Source organism: Malaclemys terrapin, chromosome 23 (genome assembly GCF_027887155.1).
Source record: "Malaclemys terrapin pileata isolate rMalTer1 chromosome 23, rMalTer1.hap1, whole genome shotgun sequence".
NCBI lineage: Eukaryota > Metazoa > Chordata > Testudines > Emydidae > Malaclemys > Malaclemys terrapin.
In genome coordinates, this window is record NC_071527.1 from 4,646,252 (window position 1) to 4,663,993 (window position 17,742).

At 45.0% G+C, this 17,742-nt stretch overlaps 1 protein-coding gene across 1 annotated transcript in view; it reads left to right on the plus strand.

Moving 5' to 3' along the window:
• The window catches only part of SLC4A8 (solute carrier family 4 member 8), a 52,344-nt gene that overhangs the window by 32,487 nt on the left and 2,115 nt on the right, over positions 1–17,742 (plus strand). The window contains exons 14-22 of the mRNA XM_054013092.1: positions 1,421–1,526; positions 6,560–6,721; positions 8,588–8,701; positions 9,477–9,638; positions 10,695–10,946; positions 12,645–12,713; positions 13,196–13,369; positions 14,639–14,776; positions 16,607–16,707. Of these exons, the coding sequence (XP_053869067.1) occupies positions 1,421–1,526; positions 6,560–6,721; positions 8,588–8,701; positions 9,477–9,638; positions 10,695–10,946; positions 12,645–12,713; positions 13,196–13,369; positions 14,639–14,776; positions 16,607–16,707 (1,278 nt within the window). The remainder of the gene's footprint in view (positions 1–1,420; positions 1,527–6,559; positions 6,722–8,587; positions 8,702–9,476; positions 9,639–10,694; positions 10,947–12,644; positions 12,714–13,195; positions 13,370–14,638; positions 14,777–16,606; positions 16,708–17,742) is intronic.

Genomic DNA, 17,742 nt, shown 5'->3' on the forward strand with positions numbered 1-17,742 from the left:
TACCCTTTGTTTCCTATCTTTTAACCAATTACCAGTCCATGAGAGGACCTTCCCTTTTATCCCATGACTGCTTACTTTGCTTAAGAGCCTTTGGTGAGGGAACTTGTCAAAGGCTTTCTGAAAATCTAAATGCACTATATCCACTGGATCCCCCTTGTCCACATGTTTATTGACCCACTCAAAGAATTCGAAGTAGATTGGCGAGGCATGATTTCCCTTTGAAAAACCATGTTGACTATTCCCCAACAAATTATGTTCATCTATGTGTCTGACAATTTTGTTTTTTACTATAGTTTCAAACAGTTTGCCCGGTACTGCAGTCAGGCTTATTGACCTGTAATTGCCAGGGTCACCTCTGAAGCCCTTTTTAAAAATTAGTGTCACATTAGCTATCCTCCAGTCATTTGGTACAGAAGCTGATTTAAATGATAGGTACAAACGACAATTAGTAGTTCTGCAATTTCACATTTGAGTTCCTTCAGAACTCTTGGGTGAATCCCATCTGGTCCTGGTGACTTATTACTGTTTAGTAAAAATTAGGATCTAGGGGATAGAACGATGGGCTGGGGTTCATGAGACCCAACTTCAGTTGCCAGCTACTCCTGAATAGCTCCCTGTGTGGACATTCTTATTCCAGAATCCACTTCGGAAGTGGATTAAGAAAAATCCAGAACAAGTGTCCACACATGGTGTTATTCAGGAATAGCTATTCTGCTTTGAAGACACATCCTGCCTTTTTCTGGAATAGCTGTCGACAAGCCCTCTGCATCAGGCTTTCTGTGTGGCCCTGGGCAAATCACTTAATGTGCCTGTAAGAATTCTTTTCTGTCCGCAGATCAAATCCACCATGATTGTAGGATGCTCAGATATGATGGTGAAGGCCATAGACGTGTCAGGAGTCGAATTTAAGCACATGCTTAAGTGCTTTGCTGAATCGGGTCTTAAAGGCAGGGAATTCTTGAACTCCAGCTAACAATGTGTGACTGTTCAGTGGTAAAGCGCAGAGATGTGCCACAAAGATTTGGGAACTTTTGAACAGGGAATCCACCAGCACCTAGAAACCACTGGCATTTTGCTATGTACTTTAAGAGCATTTTAATGATCTAGTGGTTCGGGTACTGGGCAGGGAGTCAGGACACCTGCGTTCAGGAGCCCTTGAACAAGTCCCTGCCCCTCTCTCTGCCTCAGTTTCCCCATCTGCACAGTGTGGATAACGGTACATATTTCGCTTTGGAGGTGCTGGGTGTGCCTCTGTAACTCGGGCTGAGCTCAGTTTTGCTCTTAAACCTTTTCGTTTTTGTGCTTAATCCTGAAGAATACAGCGTATCCTCCCCCAAATGAAAAGCTAAGGGGTTCTGTTATCGCTGAGGAGTTCCCCTCTTTTGGTACTTTAACCCTAATATGTTTTCTTTGCTCTTAGCTGTAAGTGTGCCGCTCCTGACAATCCCAGCAATCAAACCCTACAGTTCTGGAGCGACAAGAAGATTGTCCCTTCTGCGATGGAGTGGGCGAACCTCACTGTCAGTGTAAGTGCATGGGCCCCTGTGCTCTTAGCTGTGGTATATTACAGATCTTGGGTGACCAGATGTCCAGATTTTATCGGGGCAATCCTGATATTTGGGGCTTTGCCTTCTATAGGTGCCTATTACCCCTCACCCTCTGTCCTGATTTTTCTCACTTGCAGTGTGGTCACCCTATATAGATCAAAATGGAGCGGAAGGGCATCATGGTCCAAATAACCATCGTGTCACACTCCTGCTAATGTTAGCTCTGTCTTTTCATGCTGCTAATTGTTACCTAAGGCCCCTAAGTTATCCCAGGCCTCCAACTGTACTAGAACTACTGTAATAGAAATAATGCAGTTCAGATTCTTGTGAGTCTAAAATTAGGGCTGGCTGGAAAACAGGAATTCTGTTTTGCAAAAAATGTCAAAGTTTCAGCATTTGTTTTCACCGCAATGTGCAATGAAACGGAAACCTTTCACCGTTTCCTGTGAATACGAGAGGAGAGAGAGAGAGAGAGAGAGTCTAAGGCCTGCCCCGAATAGCTTGGTGATTAGAGCACTCACCTGGCCTATGGGGAGCCCTGTTCTATCTGATATGGAGGAGAGACTTGAACCTGGGTCTCCAGGGGAGGGTCATAACAGCTGGAATATATTGTCAGAATCTCTCCTGTTGGGGCTGCTGCACTTTGTATAAATAAAACATTCCACCAGCAAATAATGAGGCAGAGGGAGACTGACTCTAGCCTGGTGGTTAGGATGCTTACCTAGCATGTGGGAGGCACAAGTTCAAGTCCTTGCTCTGTCTATCACTCAGCTGAGTGCCCTAGTCTATTGGCTATTCAGAGGTCACTCCCCAGACATCTCATCCAGGTTCTGTGAAAATGTTGCCAAAACTAACCCCTTCCTACCAAAAATTACAGTTTTGACAAGTTGGCATTTTCTGATGGAAAAACATTTTGTCAAAAATTTCCTTACCAGCTCTAGTTTAAATGCTTGGGACCAGCATTCTCTTGGCCCAGGGAGGTGCAAAGACCTAAGTAGTAAATGCAGCCTGCCTATGCCCCTGGTTTAGGAAAGCATCTCCGTTCAGGAAAGCAATCCTGTGCTCATCTCTAAGTCCACAACTTATGTCTCGTTGAAGTCAATGGGACATAAGCGCATGCTTAAAGTTAAGAACGTGTACAAGTGTTTTCCTGATTTGGGGCCTAATTTCTCCAAGCCCAGGACTCTGATTCAGTAATGTGCTTAAGCATGTGCCTAACTTTAAGCATGTGAGTTGGGGAACTGCTTAAAGCTAGATGTGTGCTTAAGTCCTTTAATGGAATCGGGGACCCTGTGTGGAACATAAAGAGGTCTTTTCCCAAAATCTCCCGATCACTTCCTGTGGGTTTTTCCATGAGAACTTACCTCTCCTTCCACCATTATCACTGAGTTAACCCTCCTTTCCATCCCTCTCTCGCCTTCCCTGAACTCTTCCTTTTTCTGTGCGGTCTCTCGAGATGAAGGCAGCACTCACAGTTTAAGTGGAGGATGTGCGGTTGATTTACAGTTCAGCGTGACGTTGGGATTTGTTCTCTATTCGTAAGAATGGCCATGCTGGGTGAGACCAGTGGACCCTCTAGCCCTGTATCCCGGCTTCCAACAGTGGCCAATGCCAGGTGCCCCAGAGGGAATGACTAGAACAGGCAGTCATCGAGTGAGCCATATTTATTGTCCAGTCCCAGATTCTGGCAGTCAAAGGCTAGGGATTGCATCCCTGACTATCTTGGCTAATAGCCATTGATGGACCTATCCTTCATGAATTTATCTAATTATCTAATTCTGCTTTTAGCCCCGTTATACTTTTGGCCTTCACAACATCCCCTGGCAGCAAGTTGCACAGGTTGACTGTGCATTGTGTAAAGTAATACTTCCTTTTGTTTGTTTTAAATCTGCTGCCTATTCCCTCCTTAATGCACCCTAACTTACCTGTGAGGTCCACACCCCTCCTTACAGGGCAGCACGGCCTAGTGGCCAGAGTCCATAGGATCAACCCTGGTTGCAGGGCAGCACGGCCTAGTGGCCAGAGTCCACGTAAGCGCCCCTGGTTGCAGGGCAGCACGGCCTAGTGGCCAGAGTCCACGTAAGCGCCCCTGGTTGCAGGGCCGTAGGACCTTACTACCGGCTCAGCGAGGGGGTCCTACCAAAACACGCTGAGGCTTACTGGGGTCAAGGTACCAGTCCGTCACCTCCCCCGGGTCGCTCCCTACTGGCTGGGGAGTTGGGGTCTCCCAGGGTTCTCCGTGAGTCTCCGGATCCATCGCCTCCTCCGGTTCCTCCCGCCGTAGGGGTTCGTGCCGGCCTGTAGAAGCCTCTGTTCCTGGCAGCTTCAAGAGCATCGTCTGGTCCTCTGCAGGAGCTTCCCAGTTAGATCCTTCCCCTGCAGCCACCAGCCCCGACTGAGCTGAGTTTCCTCCTTTTATACTCAGTGAGCATTTGGAGCACGCCCAGTACGAACGGGGCGGGACTTCCTCTGTCAGAGCTACTGGTCTGACATCGCTGGGGCCAGTGCGGGGCGGGGCTGCCCCATCACATCACCCCATGCTTGTTTGACGGCCACTGTGCAGCGAGCAGGCATCTCCATTGGGAGCTGCCAGTTTAAATGAATTTTACTAGGAATGTCTAAGCCCGCACCTCTGAGGATTTGACTCTGTGAGCCAAGTCAAAGCTGGGAGAGGAGGTGGGAGGAGCCCTGTCTGAGCAAGCAAATCTGAAGAGTATGACTGCCCTGGGCAGGCACAATGTATCAGGAGGGATAGTGCCCGTACAGCCAACCCCAAATGGTGAGCAATCGTGAGCCCAGCCCCCTGAAATCATGAGTTAGGCTTAAAAACCGTGAGCAAAAAAAATCACAAGACTTGCAATAATATATATGGAGATATACCTCTCTCATAGAGCTGGAAGGTCATCCAGTCCAGCCCCTGCCTTCACTAGCAGGACCACGTACTGATTTTTGCCCCAGATCCCTAAGTGGTCTTCTCAAGGATTGAACTCACAATCCTGGGTTTAGCAGGCTAATACTCAAACCACTGCAACACTCAGGAGCAGCAGGGAGTGCCCCTGTTCTGTAGCTATACAGCCTGCACTTTCTCTAACGTTGGCTTGGTAGCCTGCTGCTGCTAGCAGGGGATGAGTCCTAGCTAGCTTCCTGTGGGACCTGGAGCAATGTTGTGTCTTTTTGCCTACTCCCAATTTCCTTGAAGCAGTAGTTGACAGATTGCAGCTGCTGTGTGCGTGAGCGCTCCCTGCCCTTTCAGCACTCTAGCGCATCCTATAGGGCAACCACAATATAGCCCATATTCTGCTAGCCAATTGTGATGTAAAGCATTAGTGCATTTTTTTGTAGGGGGTAGTTTTTAAATAAAGCCGGTGTCGTTTCCACTCTGTTAAGATCACGTGCACGTTGGCAGGGCTGTAATGCTCTCAGCTGTTTTTCCATTACATTTCCATTACTGTTTTTCCATTAGTAAACAGCTTGTCTTACAATGTTTGCACAAATTATGTCATTAGTGCAACGATTCAGGTAAGTGTCGTGCTAGATGAGTTCTTGGTTACCCAAGGTTAATAAGTGACAAAGCATAAGCATGCCAGTGATTAGGAAGAGATTGTCAAAAGAGGTGAACACTACAGCTGGTCGGAAAAATTTTGTCCAAACAGTTTTCTATCTGAAAATTCCACTTTGCTGCAACTTAAATTTTCTGCGAAATTATATTTGCAGTAAAATTTCACTTAAAAAAAAAAGAAAAAAACATTTAGAACACATTGAAATGTCCCATTTTGATATATTTGGAACAAAAGGGGTTTTGTTTGTTTGTTTGTTTCAAATTTATTTTTTATTTTGAAACATACTTTATTTTGTATAAAAAATAAAAATACATTTTAAAAAGTGCTCAAAATCGAAACAAAACATTTCAAATTTATTGAACGTTTCGAATGACCCCCCCCCAAAATAATTTTTTTTAAGAATCTCCTTTTGCCAAAAATGTTTGGCTTCTTGTCATGATTTGGAACAATTTTTTTTTGTCAACATTCAAAAATGTTTCACAGGACAGAAAATCTATTTTCTGACCAGCTCTAGTCAGCAGATTAGGTGCTGAGCTGTTTTGAAAATCTGGCCCTACGTGCAGGGCCGGTGCTACTATTAAGGCGAACTAGGTGGTTGCCTAGGGCGCCAAGATTTGGGGGCGCCAAAAAGCGGTGCCCCCAATTTTTTTTTTACAGCGTTCCTCCTTGAGCGCGCGGTCGCCGCTCCACTTCTCCCACCTCCCAGGCTTTCAGCGCCAATCAGCTGTTTGGTGCCGCAAGCCTGGGAGGAGAATTAGAGCGGGGGCGGTGTGCTCGGGGAGGAGGCGGAGCAGAGGCGAGCTGGGGTGGGGAGCTGCTGTACGGCTCCCGGGGGGGGAGGGGCGCCTCAGGGCGGAGGGGGGGGAGGGAAATGCCGCAGGGCTGAGGGTGTGTGTGTGCAAGGTGAAAGTTTCGCCTAGGGCGCAAAACTTCCTTGCACCGGCCCTGCCTACGTGTCATGACAGGAACCATAGTGTAATGAACACTTTTGAAAACATGACCCCAAGCGACGACTCTCATCTGTTAACTGATTGCAGTTTAAGTAACTAATAGTTTACTCCTGTCAAGTTCAGAGTTAGAGGATCAGAGGTCTTAGTAGATGATCTAAATGTCTCTTCAGGGCTTCAAATCTATGAATGAAAAAAGTTAGCAACCAACACTTGTAACAAGAGGGTGTTAATATCCATGAATCATCACAGCCCTTCTGATCATTCCTACACGTTGCTACCTAATGCATATTAAAGCCATACGCTGTCAGCCAAAGGCGCATCGTAGTCAGTGGGAGTTTGGCCTATGTAAGAATAGCAGGATTTAGCTCTGAATGCTGTCTTCAGACTATGCAGAGACTAAGGCCGTTAAAGAGCCTCTTTTTTGAGATGTCACGTCACATTTGTGGTGTATCACGGGCATTGTGTGTGTTTATGGTGGTGTCTTGATTACCTGTTTCTCCAGGAATGTCGGAAAATGCATGGAGAATTTACTGGACCTGCCTGTGGGCACCATGGCCCCTACACGCCAGATGTCCTCTTCTGGTCTTGCATTCTCTTCTTCACCACCTTCATCATGTCCGGCGCACTGAAGATGTTTAAAACCAGCCACTATTTCCCAACAAAAGTAGGTAGAAGATGGTGGCTAACTGCCAACCCTCTCTTTCCTGAAAGACCAATATTTCATGGTAGCTTTTATTAGTATATATTGCTATAAATTCCAAGGCTGAGAGGAAATTAGGACTGGTCATAAATTTTGCCATGGTCCTTCATGAGAACTATAGTTCATTGCTTTCATGTCCCCATCCTCCACTATGGTCTGGGTTTCCCAGGTAGGCTACATCACCCATGATGCACCATGGCTAAGGACTCCCATGATACACTGCCTCCCCTTACAAGAGGGAAGATCAGAGTGCATCCTGGGAGATGTAGTTTGAGGTGGGAGCCCAGACTATAGAGGAGAATGAGAGCTTGAGGCACCTGAACTACATCTCCCATGAAGCATCATGGCAGCATATCAAAATTCAAATATTTTGGATTTTGCCTGAAATATTTTGTCCGACCACCAACATTTCCCCCCGGGGGGGGGGGGGGAACATTTTTCAAACAGCTGTAGTGGAAATTTCATCAAATTCCCCATGTATTGAAGCAGATGTCATGGCACGATTCCGGCATATCAGGCTATATATGTGATATATTTAGAATGATCCTTGTCTAGTGAAATCTAGCCAGTGCCCACAATGTGGAATCTAGCCAGTGCCCACAAACCCCATTACATGCACTCCCAGGCACCTGAACAATTTGGACTAACACCAATATTGTTAAATTCAGAATGCAGTGGTATGGATAAAGTAATAGAACTATTGGAATTGACTATAGGTATTGATCTGTTCCTAAAGGGAAGAATCCAGGGATTTAAAAACAATTCTGAATGGTAGAATCTTGTATTAAAAAGTATGTTTGAATCTGGCTGTTTGCTAAAAATTAACATTACGTTTAACAATAAAAAGGGAAAGAATTTCAATGGGAAGATCATTTGCCTTTGACTGGACTGTCCATTGTTTTGTTTTGACAGTTTACTAATGCCTAAGGCTACATTTTAGTCATGGGTATTTTTAGTAAAAGTAATGAACATGGTCATGGGCAGTAAAAAAAAATTCACAGCCCATGACCTGTCCATGACTTGTACTATATACCCCTGACTAAATCTTAATGGGGGGTCTGCCCGGGGGTGCCACTGGTGCTCGGGGGAGAGCAGCCCAGGACCCCCACTGGAGCTGAGCTGTGGGTTGGCAGGGCTGGCAGGCTTCCCTAGGGTGACCAGACCTCCCGATAAAATCGGGACTGTCCCTATATTTAGGTGTTTGTCCCGTGTCCCTGTCCCAATATTTTGCAGCACTCCACTTTTTTTTTCTCCGCTGGCGACCCCCGCCCCCAGTATCCCGATATTTTCTTCCTCTCATTTGGTCACCCTAGGCTTCCCACCCGGCTCCTCGCAGCTCCCCGGAAGTGGTGACATGTCCTTCCCTCAGTTCCTAGCTCCGCGCACTGCCCCTAGCGCTGGCTCCGCTGATCCCATTGGCCAGGAACCACAGCCAATGGGAGCTGTGGGGGCAGTGCCTGTGGGCAGAGGCAGCACGTGGAGGTAGGAGCTGAGGGAGGGACATGTCGCTGCTTCTGGAGAGCCCCCCAAGGTAAGTGCCGCCCAGATCCCTCACCCCATCCTGTGCCCCAACCCTTAGCCCCCTCCCACATGCACCCAAACTCCTGCTGCTGCTGGGGGGGGCGTGTGGTCCGAGACTACCTTTGACTAGGGGGTTGGACTAGATGACCTCCTGAGGTCCCTTCCAACCCTGATATTCTATGACTCTATGATTCTACTCCAGCAGAAGCCACGGAGGTCCCAGAAAGTCACGGAATCGGATTTCCATGACCTCCGTGACAAACTCGCAGCCTTACTAATGCCAAATGCTTCTTTAATTTCTCATACCAGGTACGAGCCATGATAAGTGACTTTGCTGTTTTCTTAACTATCGTCACTATGGTGACTTTTGATTTCTTAATTGGAGTCCCATCACCAAAGCTACAGGTTCCCGGTGTCTTCAAGGTAAGCAAATGATGTAACAGATTTGTGTTCACTGAACAATCCACATTTGTAATGACATTGTATGTTGTGAAAGGCAGCATGCTTTAGTGGATGGAGGATGGCAGACTAGAAGTCAGGACTCCTGGGTTCTATTCCCATTTCTGGTTGGGGAGTATGGATTAGTGATTAAAGCAGCAAGAAACAGGACTCCTGGATCCAGTTCCTAGCTGTGGGATCTCGTGCTTGGAACAGTGAGGAGTGGGACTCAGGAGATGTGAGCTCTGTCCTGATTTTGTCACTGTATCCCTGGGTGACCTTGGAAAACCTCTTCAACTCTCAGGGTGGAATTTTCAAAAGCCCCCGAGTGGCTTGGGGGTTGTTCTGTTTTTAGAAGTGACTTAGGCACTTAGGCCTAGATCCTTAAAGATACTTAAGCACTTAATTCCCATTGAAATCAATGAGAGTAAGGCATACCCCTTCAAGGATCTTAGGAGCCTAAATCAATGGGATATTTTACTTTGGGAAAAAATGGGACATAGGCTCCTAAATCCTTTGGAAGCTTTAGAAAATGTTCTCTTTAATAACATGTTCCCCATCTGTAAAATGAGGACAGTAGCACTGCCGTAACTTGCAGGGGTGTTGTGAGGATAAATACATTCAAGACTGAGGCTCTCAGGTACTGTGGAGATGGGAGCCGGATAAGTACATAGATAGAAAGATGACTGAGAATGGAGGGTACAATTGCTTCAATAAATGGCTTTTATTATGCTGTGTGTGTGTGTGTATTTTGCCGTAGCCGACAAGAGATGACCGTGGGTGGATTATTAGCCCGATAGGCCCCAATCCCTGGTGGACGGTGTTAGCAGCTCTCATCCCAGCTCTCCTCTGCACCATCTTGATATTCATGGACCAGCAAATCACTGCTGTTATCATAAACAGAAAGGAGCATAAACTCAAGGTAACAGTGTTTTAGGAGTGGATGAAGAGACCTGATTCTCCATTACTCTGAACCTTGCGTCATTTACTCCCCATGCAAAGTGAGCGTGACATGCTTCCACATCGGTGCTTTGCACTCACTTTGCAAGGCCCTGACTTAAGCACATGCTTAACTTTAAGCAATTGCTTAATTGCTTTCCTGAATTAGGCCCTAAATGACTACACATGGAGCAGAGCAATAGAGAATTAGGCCAATAATCTTCCTAACAAATAAATTAGCCTAAAACCAAAATATCGAGGAGAGGTTTGTATTACCATCAGTGACTGGGGAATTAATTAGTTTGCCACACCACAAAGCAACTCATACTATAGCTTTCTCTTAGTTGATTAAAAATAAAACCGGTTGAAATTTTTCTGATGAAAAATAGCTTTCTGATTAAATGGAAATTTCTACCAAAAAAAAAAAAAATCTGGTTTTGTTGATAATTTCCAGGTTTTCATATTAAAAAAGCCTAATTTTTGTTATTGGTTTTCAGTTTCCAAAAGCTAAAGAGATTTTTTTGGACAGTTTTTCAAGAACAATGTCAACAAACTTGAGTGTTTTTCATTTTTATCAAAGAATTAAAATGTTTTCCCACCAAACTCTACTTAAAAGTTAACTTCTACACGACTGGACAATTATAGACTTGAAGGATGTTAGTTTTCCAAGGCGCTTTATTAAAGCATAAAATCTTCCTGCTGGAACTTTTCTGGATAAAAATGATGAATTCTCTGTTTCTGAAAGAATTCTTATGAGCACAAATAACTCAGCGCTTCTTTATTTCTTGTATTAATATTGGTGTTTTTCAGATCGTTACATGGCATTTAATGACAAAACAGAACTTGTGCAGATTAGACTAGCTAATCATAACAGTCACTTCCGGCCTTAATATCTATGGTTGAAATCCTGGCTCTATTGAAGTCAATGGCAAAACTGCCATTAACGTGAACCAGGATTTCAACCCATGAATCTGTTTTCACAGAACATCCCTTTGGGGGAACCTTGTGTCCTGTCTCACTGGATTCTGTTTTCTTGCAGAAAGGATGTGGCTACCACCTGGACCTTCTGATGGTAGCAATAATGCTTGGGGTGTGCTCTGTGATGGGGCTGCCCTGGTTTGTCGCTGCAACTGTTCTATCCATCACCCATGTGAACAGCCTTAAACTAGAGTCTGGCTGCTCAGCTCCAGGAGAACAACCGAAATTTCTCGGGATACGAGAGCAAAGAGTCACTGGCCTCATGATCTTTGTGCTTATGGGCTGTTCCGTCTTCATGACTGCTGTGTTAAAGGTAACAGAACACAAAGTACCCAACGTTCATTGGGACAATAAATATATGGAGAAATATTGTGTTTGTGATTGGACTGTGGAACTCACTGCCACATGATGTTGCTGGGGCCAAGAACTTAGTAAGATTCAAAGCGGGATTGGACATTTATATGGACAACAATAATATCCATAGTTATAACACATAATTCAAAGGGTAAAAAGAGATAAAGAATCCTGTGCTGCAGGGTTTAAGCCAGTCTCTAACTATTAATTATTAAGGTGAGACTTCAGGGGAGGGCAGATTATCCCACATTTGCTTATTGCTGGGTCCTTGCACTTCCTCTGGTGCATCTGGTACCCATTAGATGGACCTCAGGTCTGATTCAGTCTGGCAACTCCCAGGTTCCTATTTCCAGGGATAATGTGATAAGAAATATTACAAGGAGCATTACCATAAGAGGTGGCAGCTCACCCTACTCACTTCCTCAGAACTGGCTTCCATCTTAGAGTATGTCTTCACTGAAGCAAAAAAAAAAGGTATGTTTTCAGGTTAGCTAACCCTGGTTAAAACAGCAGTGAAGACATGTCTACTCAGCTGTTCATTCACGTTAGCTGCTTGTGTTCAACCTCAGTCTCCCCACAGACTTTATCTCGAGCTACTAACCTGAGTTAAAAGCCGAGTTGTTGCTTCTTCGCTGCTATTTTAACCTGAGCGAGCTAACCCGAGTTAAGAACACATCGCTTTATGCAGTGAAAACATGCCCTTAAAGAGGGCTAATGGACAAAGTGGCAGACCCATACAGCCAGGTTGTCCAAATGGGCCTTCTGTTTGTGCGTGTATATTTCTATGCCTGTGTTTTTCATGCCTGCGCCACATGTGAATGTGAATTTAATTGTCTGGGGATTGGTCCTGCTTTGAGCAGGGGCTTGGACTGGATGACCTCCTGATGTCCCTTCCAAGCCTGCTGTTCTATGATTCATGTGCCTGGCTCTGGGTTTTGCACACAGGAGCCCTCTCATTTGCATGTGTCGATGACGGGGATGTGCGTGCAAGCCATAAGACCCGGAGTGCCGAGGAGGGGAACGCCTGCCTGGATGGATTCCCCTCTGTGGAACTGATTTAAAACTGAATGAAGACATGGAGTCAGAGTCTGGACTCGGGTCATGTCTAGGCCATCATCCTGGAGCCCATGAGCATGTGCCACAAACTCCCTTTTCCTTCCAGCCAGGGCCAGGCTCATCCCTTTTTTAATTTTTAAAACTGGATGAAATCAAACATATTCAGACCAGTACCACATCCAGTTGCTGGTCTTCCAGTTACAATTGACTGTGGTTCCCAGCGTGCACTGCTTTCATAAAGGCTAACCCTTCCATAGTGGCCACACAGACTTTCTTACAAGTTTTCACCCCAAAACATCATCTGTGGGCTAAGATGAAGCAGGCTAGTCACAGTGAACTATGGGGATGGCTTTTCTTTAATGTCACGGAGTGCAGCAGCGTTGAGATAAGTACTTCTGAACATTGGCAAAAGAACCTACTTTCCTCTAACCTCGTTCTCGGAAACGACCGAATCGTTTTTGATGTAACTTTCCCCAAAAAGTCATTCTGAAACAGAGCTGAAGCATGGAAAATGTCAGCCTTAATGATGGGCGAGCCTTAGATAAATGGCTGTTATTGACTGTTGATGGGATTATCTTTAATACTTACGTTCTCTTTGCAGTTTATCCCGATGCCGGTGCTTTATGGTGTGTTCCTTTACATGGGCGTTTCTTCACTCAGAGGAATTCAGGTATGTAATTTTGTAATGCAAGGCTGTGTGCCAGATAGTGTGGCAATGGATGGCGCACTGAATTAGGACTCCCAAAACCTAGGTTCTATTCCTGGCGCTGGCCTTCTGGATGATGTTAGGCAAGCCATTGCCCACCCCGTGCCTCAGTTTCCCCATGTGTAAAGTGTTCTGAGATCTGCTGATGGAAAGTGCTGTATCAGAGTTATATGGTGGTGTTATTACTCCTTGAGCTAAAGGACCTTGTCCATTAGCTTACAGGCAGTAGTAGAATCACAAACCACTACACGTGATCTAGCCACTGGGGGGGACAAAGACTCACGCTGGTTTGCATATGGTAATTTTCAACATCCTACTAGATTGTTATTTTAAAGGAGACTCTTTTATCTCCCTTTCTGTTAATAACTTAAACTACTGAATGCAAATCTCGGCCAGCATTTGAAATTCTGTGTAATCAGAACCTCTTCTGTACATGGTCTTTTCAGTTCTTCGATCGCCTGAAGCTGTTTGGAATGCCGGCAAAACACCAGCCCGACTTCATCTACTTACGGCACGTCCCCTTGCGAAAAGTACATCTCTTCACCGTGATCCAGCTGATGTGCCTCGTTTCACTCTGGGCCATCAAAGTGTCTCCTGCTGCCATCGTCTTTCCCATGATGGTAAAACTCTTGTTCTTTACTAGCTGGATGGTTTGAATCGATAGACGCCAGTCGTCTGCTTTAGGGTGTGATTGGCGGTTTTGTTCAAGAATTAGTAAGGGTCTTACTGAGTCTCATTTCCCCTACAGCTTCCAATGCCAAAGTAAATTGAGTGTCAATATAATTCCCTATTCAGGTGCTTTTGTGCGGTGCAAACGAGAAGAGATCCCTAAAGGCCTCGTCTATATCCCTTACTCACACGCAGGGGCGGCTCTATGTCTTTTGCCGCCCCAAGCACGGCAGTCAGGCATCCTTCGGTGGCATGCCTGCGGGAGGTCCGCTGGTAATGCGGATTCGGCGGCATGCCTGCGGGAGGTACCCACCGCTGAATTGCCACCAAAGCCACAGGACCGGTGGACCTCCTGCAGGCATGCTGCCGAAGGCTGCCCCCTGTGGCTTCCTGCCCCAGGCATGTGCTTCGTGTGCTGGTGCCTGGAGTCACCCCTGCTCACATGAGCGGGATCATTGAAGCCTGCCATTAGGAATGAGCCGGGGCAGCATTTTTGTTACGCTCGCTAGGTTAACTGGACAGGTATTGGGCCTGCTTCTGGGCCCATGTCCAAACTGGGAAAAAAGATGTATTTTTAACACGTGTGAACTAACCAGATCAAAATCCCCATGTAGATGAGGCAGTTGTAGTTAGCTGATTGAGGACAACCCAGAGCAGGAGTCCAGGGTTGAACTCAACCAGCTAATGCCTGCTAAAATGATCGTTTGCCTTGTCTACACTAGGATTTCACCACTTTTTAGAAACACACCTTTCCCCTGTGCATCACCTGAGCACTGTTGAGGGGCCTCACTGTACATGAGGATCGGGCCCAATGTGATTGCAGAATGTTGATTAATGCATACCTGTGATGTTTAGATGCTGCTGTAATTATTAGAACTGGGAGCACTGGCTGTTGGGAGTCTGAAAGGACAGGAAACAGGAAGGAGCGGGGAGGAGTGGAGGAGGCTGAATGAGAATTACAGAGGGTGCAGCTGCAACTTGGTAAAGAGGTTTCCACTGTAAAAATGAAGTCCTGTTGAAGCTTGTTAGTACCTTGCCTGGTTGATACAATAATACCTGAAAACAAAAGATGTTCTGAATCTGAAAATGGAGTGAAACCATAATCAACATGGTCCATTTCACCCATTTAGACCCGAATCGACTTCACTGGTGAACTCTAGTATGAAAAGTGGCTCGGAGCCGTCTTTGAACTGATTAGCTGTTCATTTGTATCTATGTAGGTCTTGGCTCTGGTCTTTGTCCGGCAAGTCATGGATTTCTGCTTCTCGAAGCGGGAGCTCAGCTGGCTTGATGACCTCATGCCAGAAAGCAAGAAGAAAAAACTGGATGATGCCAAAAATAAAGCCAAGGAAGAAGAGGTAATATCCATTGAGTGTCCCGGGCTAGACAGCGCCTATGAACTCATAACATTTCCTCTTGCCAGTATTACCCTTTGTTTATGGATTGAAACCTGGCTGGAGGACCATAAATAAAGAGCAATGTAATGTATTTGGAAGCAGGAGGGTTAGGGCTGGTCATTTTCAACGGAACCGTTTTCCTTTGGAAAGTGCAATTACATTGAAATTGAAATGTTTTGCAGGATATACAACACACTAGGTGGGCCAGAACTATGCTATACTATGTACTATACCAGTTATATCCAGACCTCAGGGATTCAGGAATCAAATTAATGATCAACATTACCCAGAAGAGCCGCAGCAGTATGAATTCATATATATCAGCAAAATGACTGACCAAGTACAATTGGTTAATGACCTAGCAAAAGGATCCTGATTCATGGATAACTTAGATTGGATAATAGTTAAATCACGCCGTGTTTTAATATCATGTGCCGCAGGAGACACAATGAAGAGCCACTTGCGTCTCCTGAATCTCAGTCTGAGTATGACTGTACTAAACCATACGGGTTCTGTCGTATCTCAGTGCCTTCCAGTCGGGCATTAAGCGATGTGGCTAACATCTGGGCACATGTTACCTCAGTTTCCCTAGAAACCAACCCAGGGTTACATTGTTTTTCTTAAATGCCGTTGTTGGATCAAACAGAAAAGGGATGGGGCTTATTCATGCATGCACACATTCATCACATTCATTCCCACATGCAGCCACACACTCGGAGAGTTACCAGAGACAGCAGAGGAAGCCGAGAAGCCAAAGCATAGTAGATCTGGTGTGTCCGCCTGCGGTCATGGATCCCAGCTGGCGAGCAGGTCAAGAAGCAGCGGGCTTGTGTGCATGCCTTCTTCCTTTTATGGAACTGGGCGGCTCCTGTCATGTACGCTGAGTTTCCCTTCTGTGTCCATCACCAAGAAGCATTTCCAGCCCTCCTTCCTTTCATTCATACCAAGTTCTTCTCTTTACAGCACCCCATGATTGTCTTCTCAGGGCAGATTACATCAGACACACTTGTCTCCTGTCTCCTGGCTCTATTTTCCTTGCAGTTCCTCTCCGCCCAGTCCCACATACACTCCTTTGTTCACACTCCCTTATCTCCCACACGCACTCCCTTGTTCACACTCTCTCTGATTGCATGATGGAATATTGCAAAGCTTGGAGGTTTATACAAGTGGTAACTGAAAAGTTACAAAACTTGCAAAAGTTACAGAACTTAAAAGGTTATGCTAACAATAACTAAAGTTACAAAGTTTGCAAAAGGTTACAGAACTTAAAAGGTTATGCTAACAATAACTAAAGTTACAAAGTTTGCAAAAGGTTACAGAACTTAAAAGGTTATGCTAACAATAACTAAAGTTACAAAGTTTGCAAAAGGTTACAGAACTTAAAAGGTTATGCTAACAATAACTAAAGTTACAAACTTTGCAAAAGGTTACAGAACTTAAGGATCATACTAGCAATGACTGAAAAGTTACAAATCTTACAATCGCAGTCTACTAGATTGAACGGAGGCGTTACATAACAACACGTAATTCATTCTCTCGTCCTGTGTGTTCCGTGGAGTGTTTTGTTTGGGTAGGGTTGTTGTTTTTAAAATATACGTGTTGCTATTTATTTATGTCAGAGAAGGCAAGGTAAAAAAAAAAAGCCACTTGCACTTGGGGCGGAAGATCCAACAGCTTTTGCTCTCACGGTTCTACTTCATCTGTACCCTGGCCAGCAGAAATAACCAAGTGAGACCGCCCTTAATTTCTTCCTCAACAGAGAGAGAACTTGTTTTGTTTTTTTTAAAACAGGAGTCTCAGAAAATGCTTGAAGCTGCTGAAGCAACTGTCATGCAGTTACCATTGGGGAAAACGAAATATTTGACTGTTCCAGGACGAAATAACAATTTCAGGTACAATTCACTAAGGAAACCCCCCAGCATGAATATTTTGTTGCCACAGTCTTTGCTCCACTAGTATCTTCATGGATGTGCTGTATTTCCATCAACCCAGGCTTTTCTCAGCATTAGTGATCTAGGCTGGCATTTTCACGGCAGGCTAAGGGAGTTGAATTTCAATGAGATTTGGGCACTTTGAACATCCAAGCCCTAGTCATTATAATCTAAACTAAAAAAAAAAAAAATAGGTTGACTTTCTTCTAATGCCACATATTTAAACGTCCTTCATATTCCAATAAATACAAAGGCTGTTACATAGCTTTGCGCTCCCCAGGCAGGTGGAGCGTGTAAAGAGAAATCTCCAGACATCTGTGGTGGTGTTCCTAACATGAACTGATTCCACTCCCCTCCCTCATAACTGCTCATGAGAGCAGATGTGTTAATAAAATAGAGTTGGTTGGAAAACAGATTTTTCATCCTGTGAAAAATTTCGAGATTTCACATTTTTTTTCAGCCCGTATTGGGACGAAATGCCAAACTTGTGAAATGAAATTTTAAAAATAATAGTGTTGGATCAGTCAGAATGTTTTGTTTCAATTTTGACGCTTTTTATTTTTAAAAATGTTTTTTAAATAAAGTCAATTTCAAAACAAAAAGTAATTTTGAAATGAAAATGGCAACTTTGTGTTCTGAAAATGTCAAAATGGGAACTTGCAACATTTCCAACCCTAAAAATCTATACGATTTTGCGAAAAAGTTCAGTTTCGCCGAAACGGCATTTTCCGACAGAAAACTGTGTTGCCGACTTTTTTCCGACCAGCTCTATTCACAAGGAGAATGATAAGGGTGTAAAAGGGGATTTTCATGAGTCTTAATAGCCAGACTTCCCATTGTTCCTTGTTGGCATCCCCCGTTAGGCAGAATCAAGTGGCTGACATGTCCTGAAATGAAAGTGACATGAGGTTTCTCACCCCTTCCCAGGGCCAGTGCTTCCATTTAGGTGACCTAGGCGGTCTCCTAGGGCACCAGGATTTGGGGGGGGGCATTTTG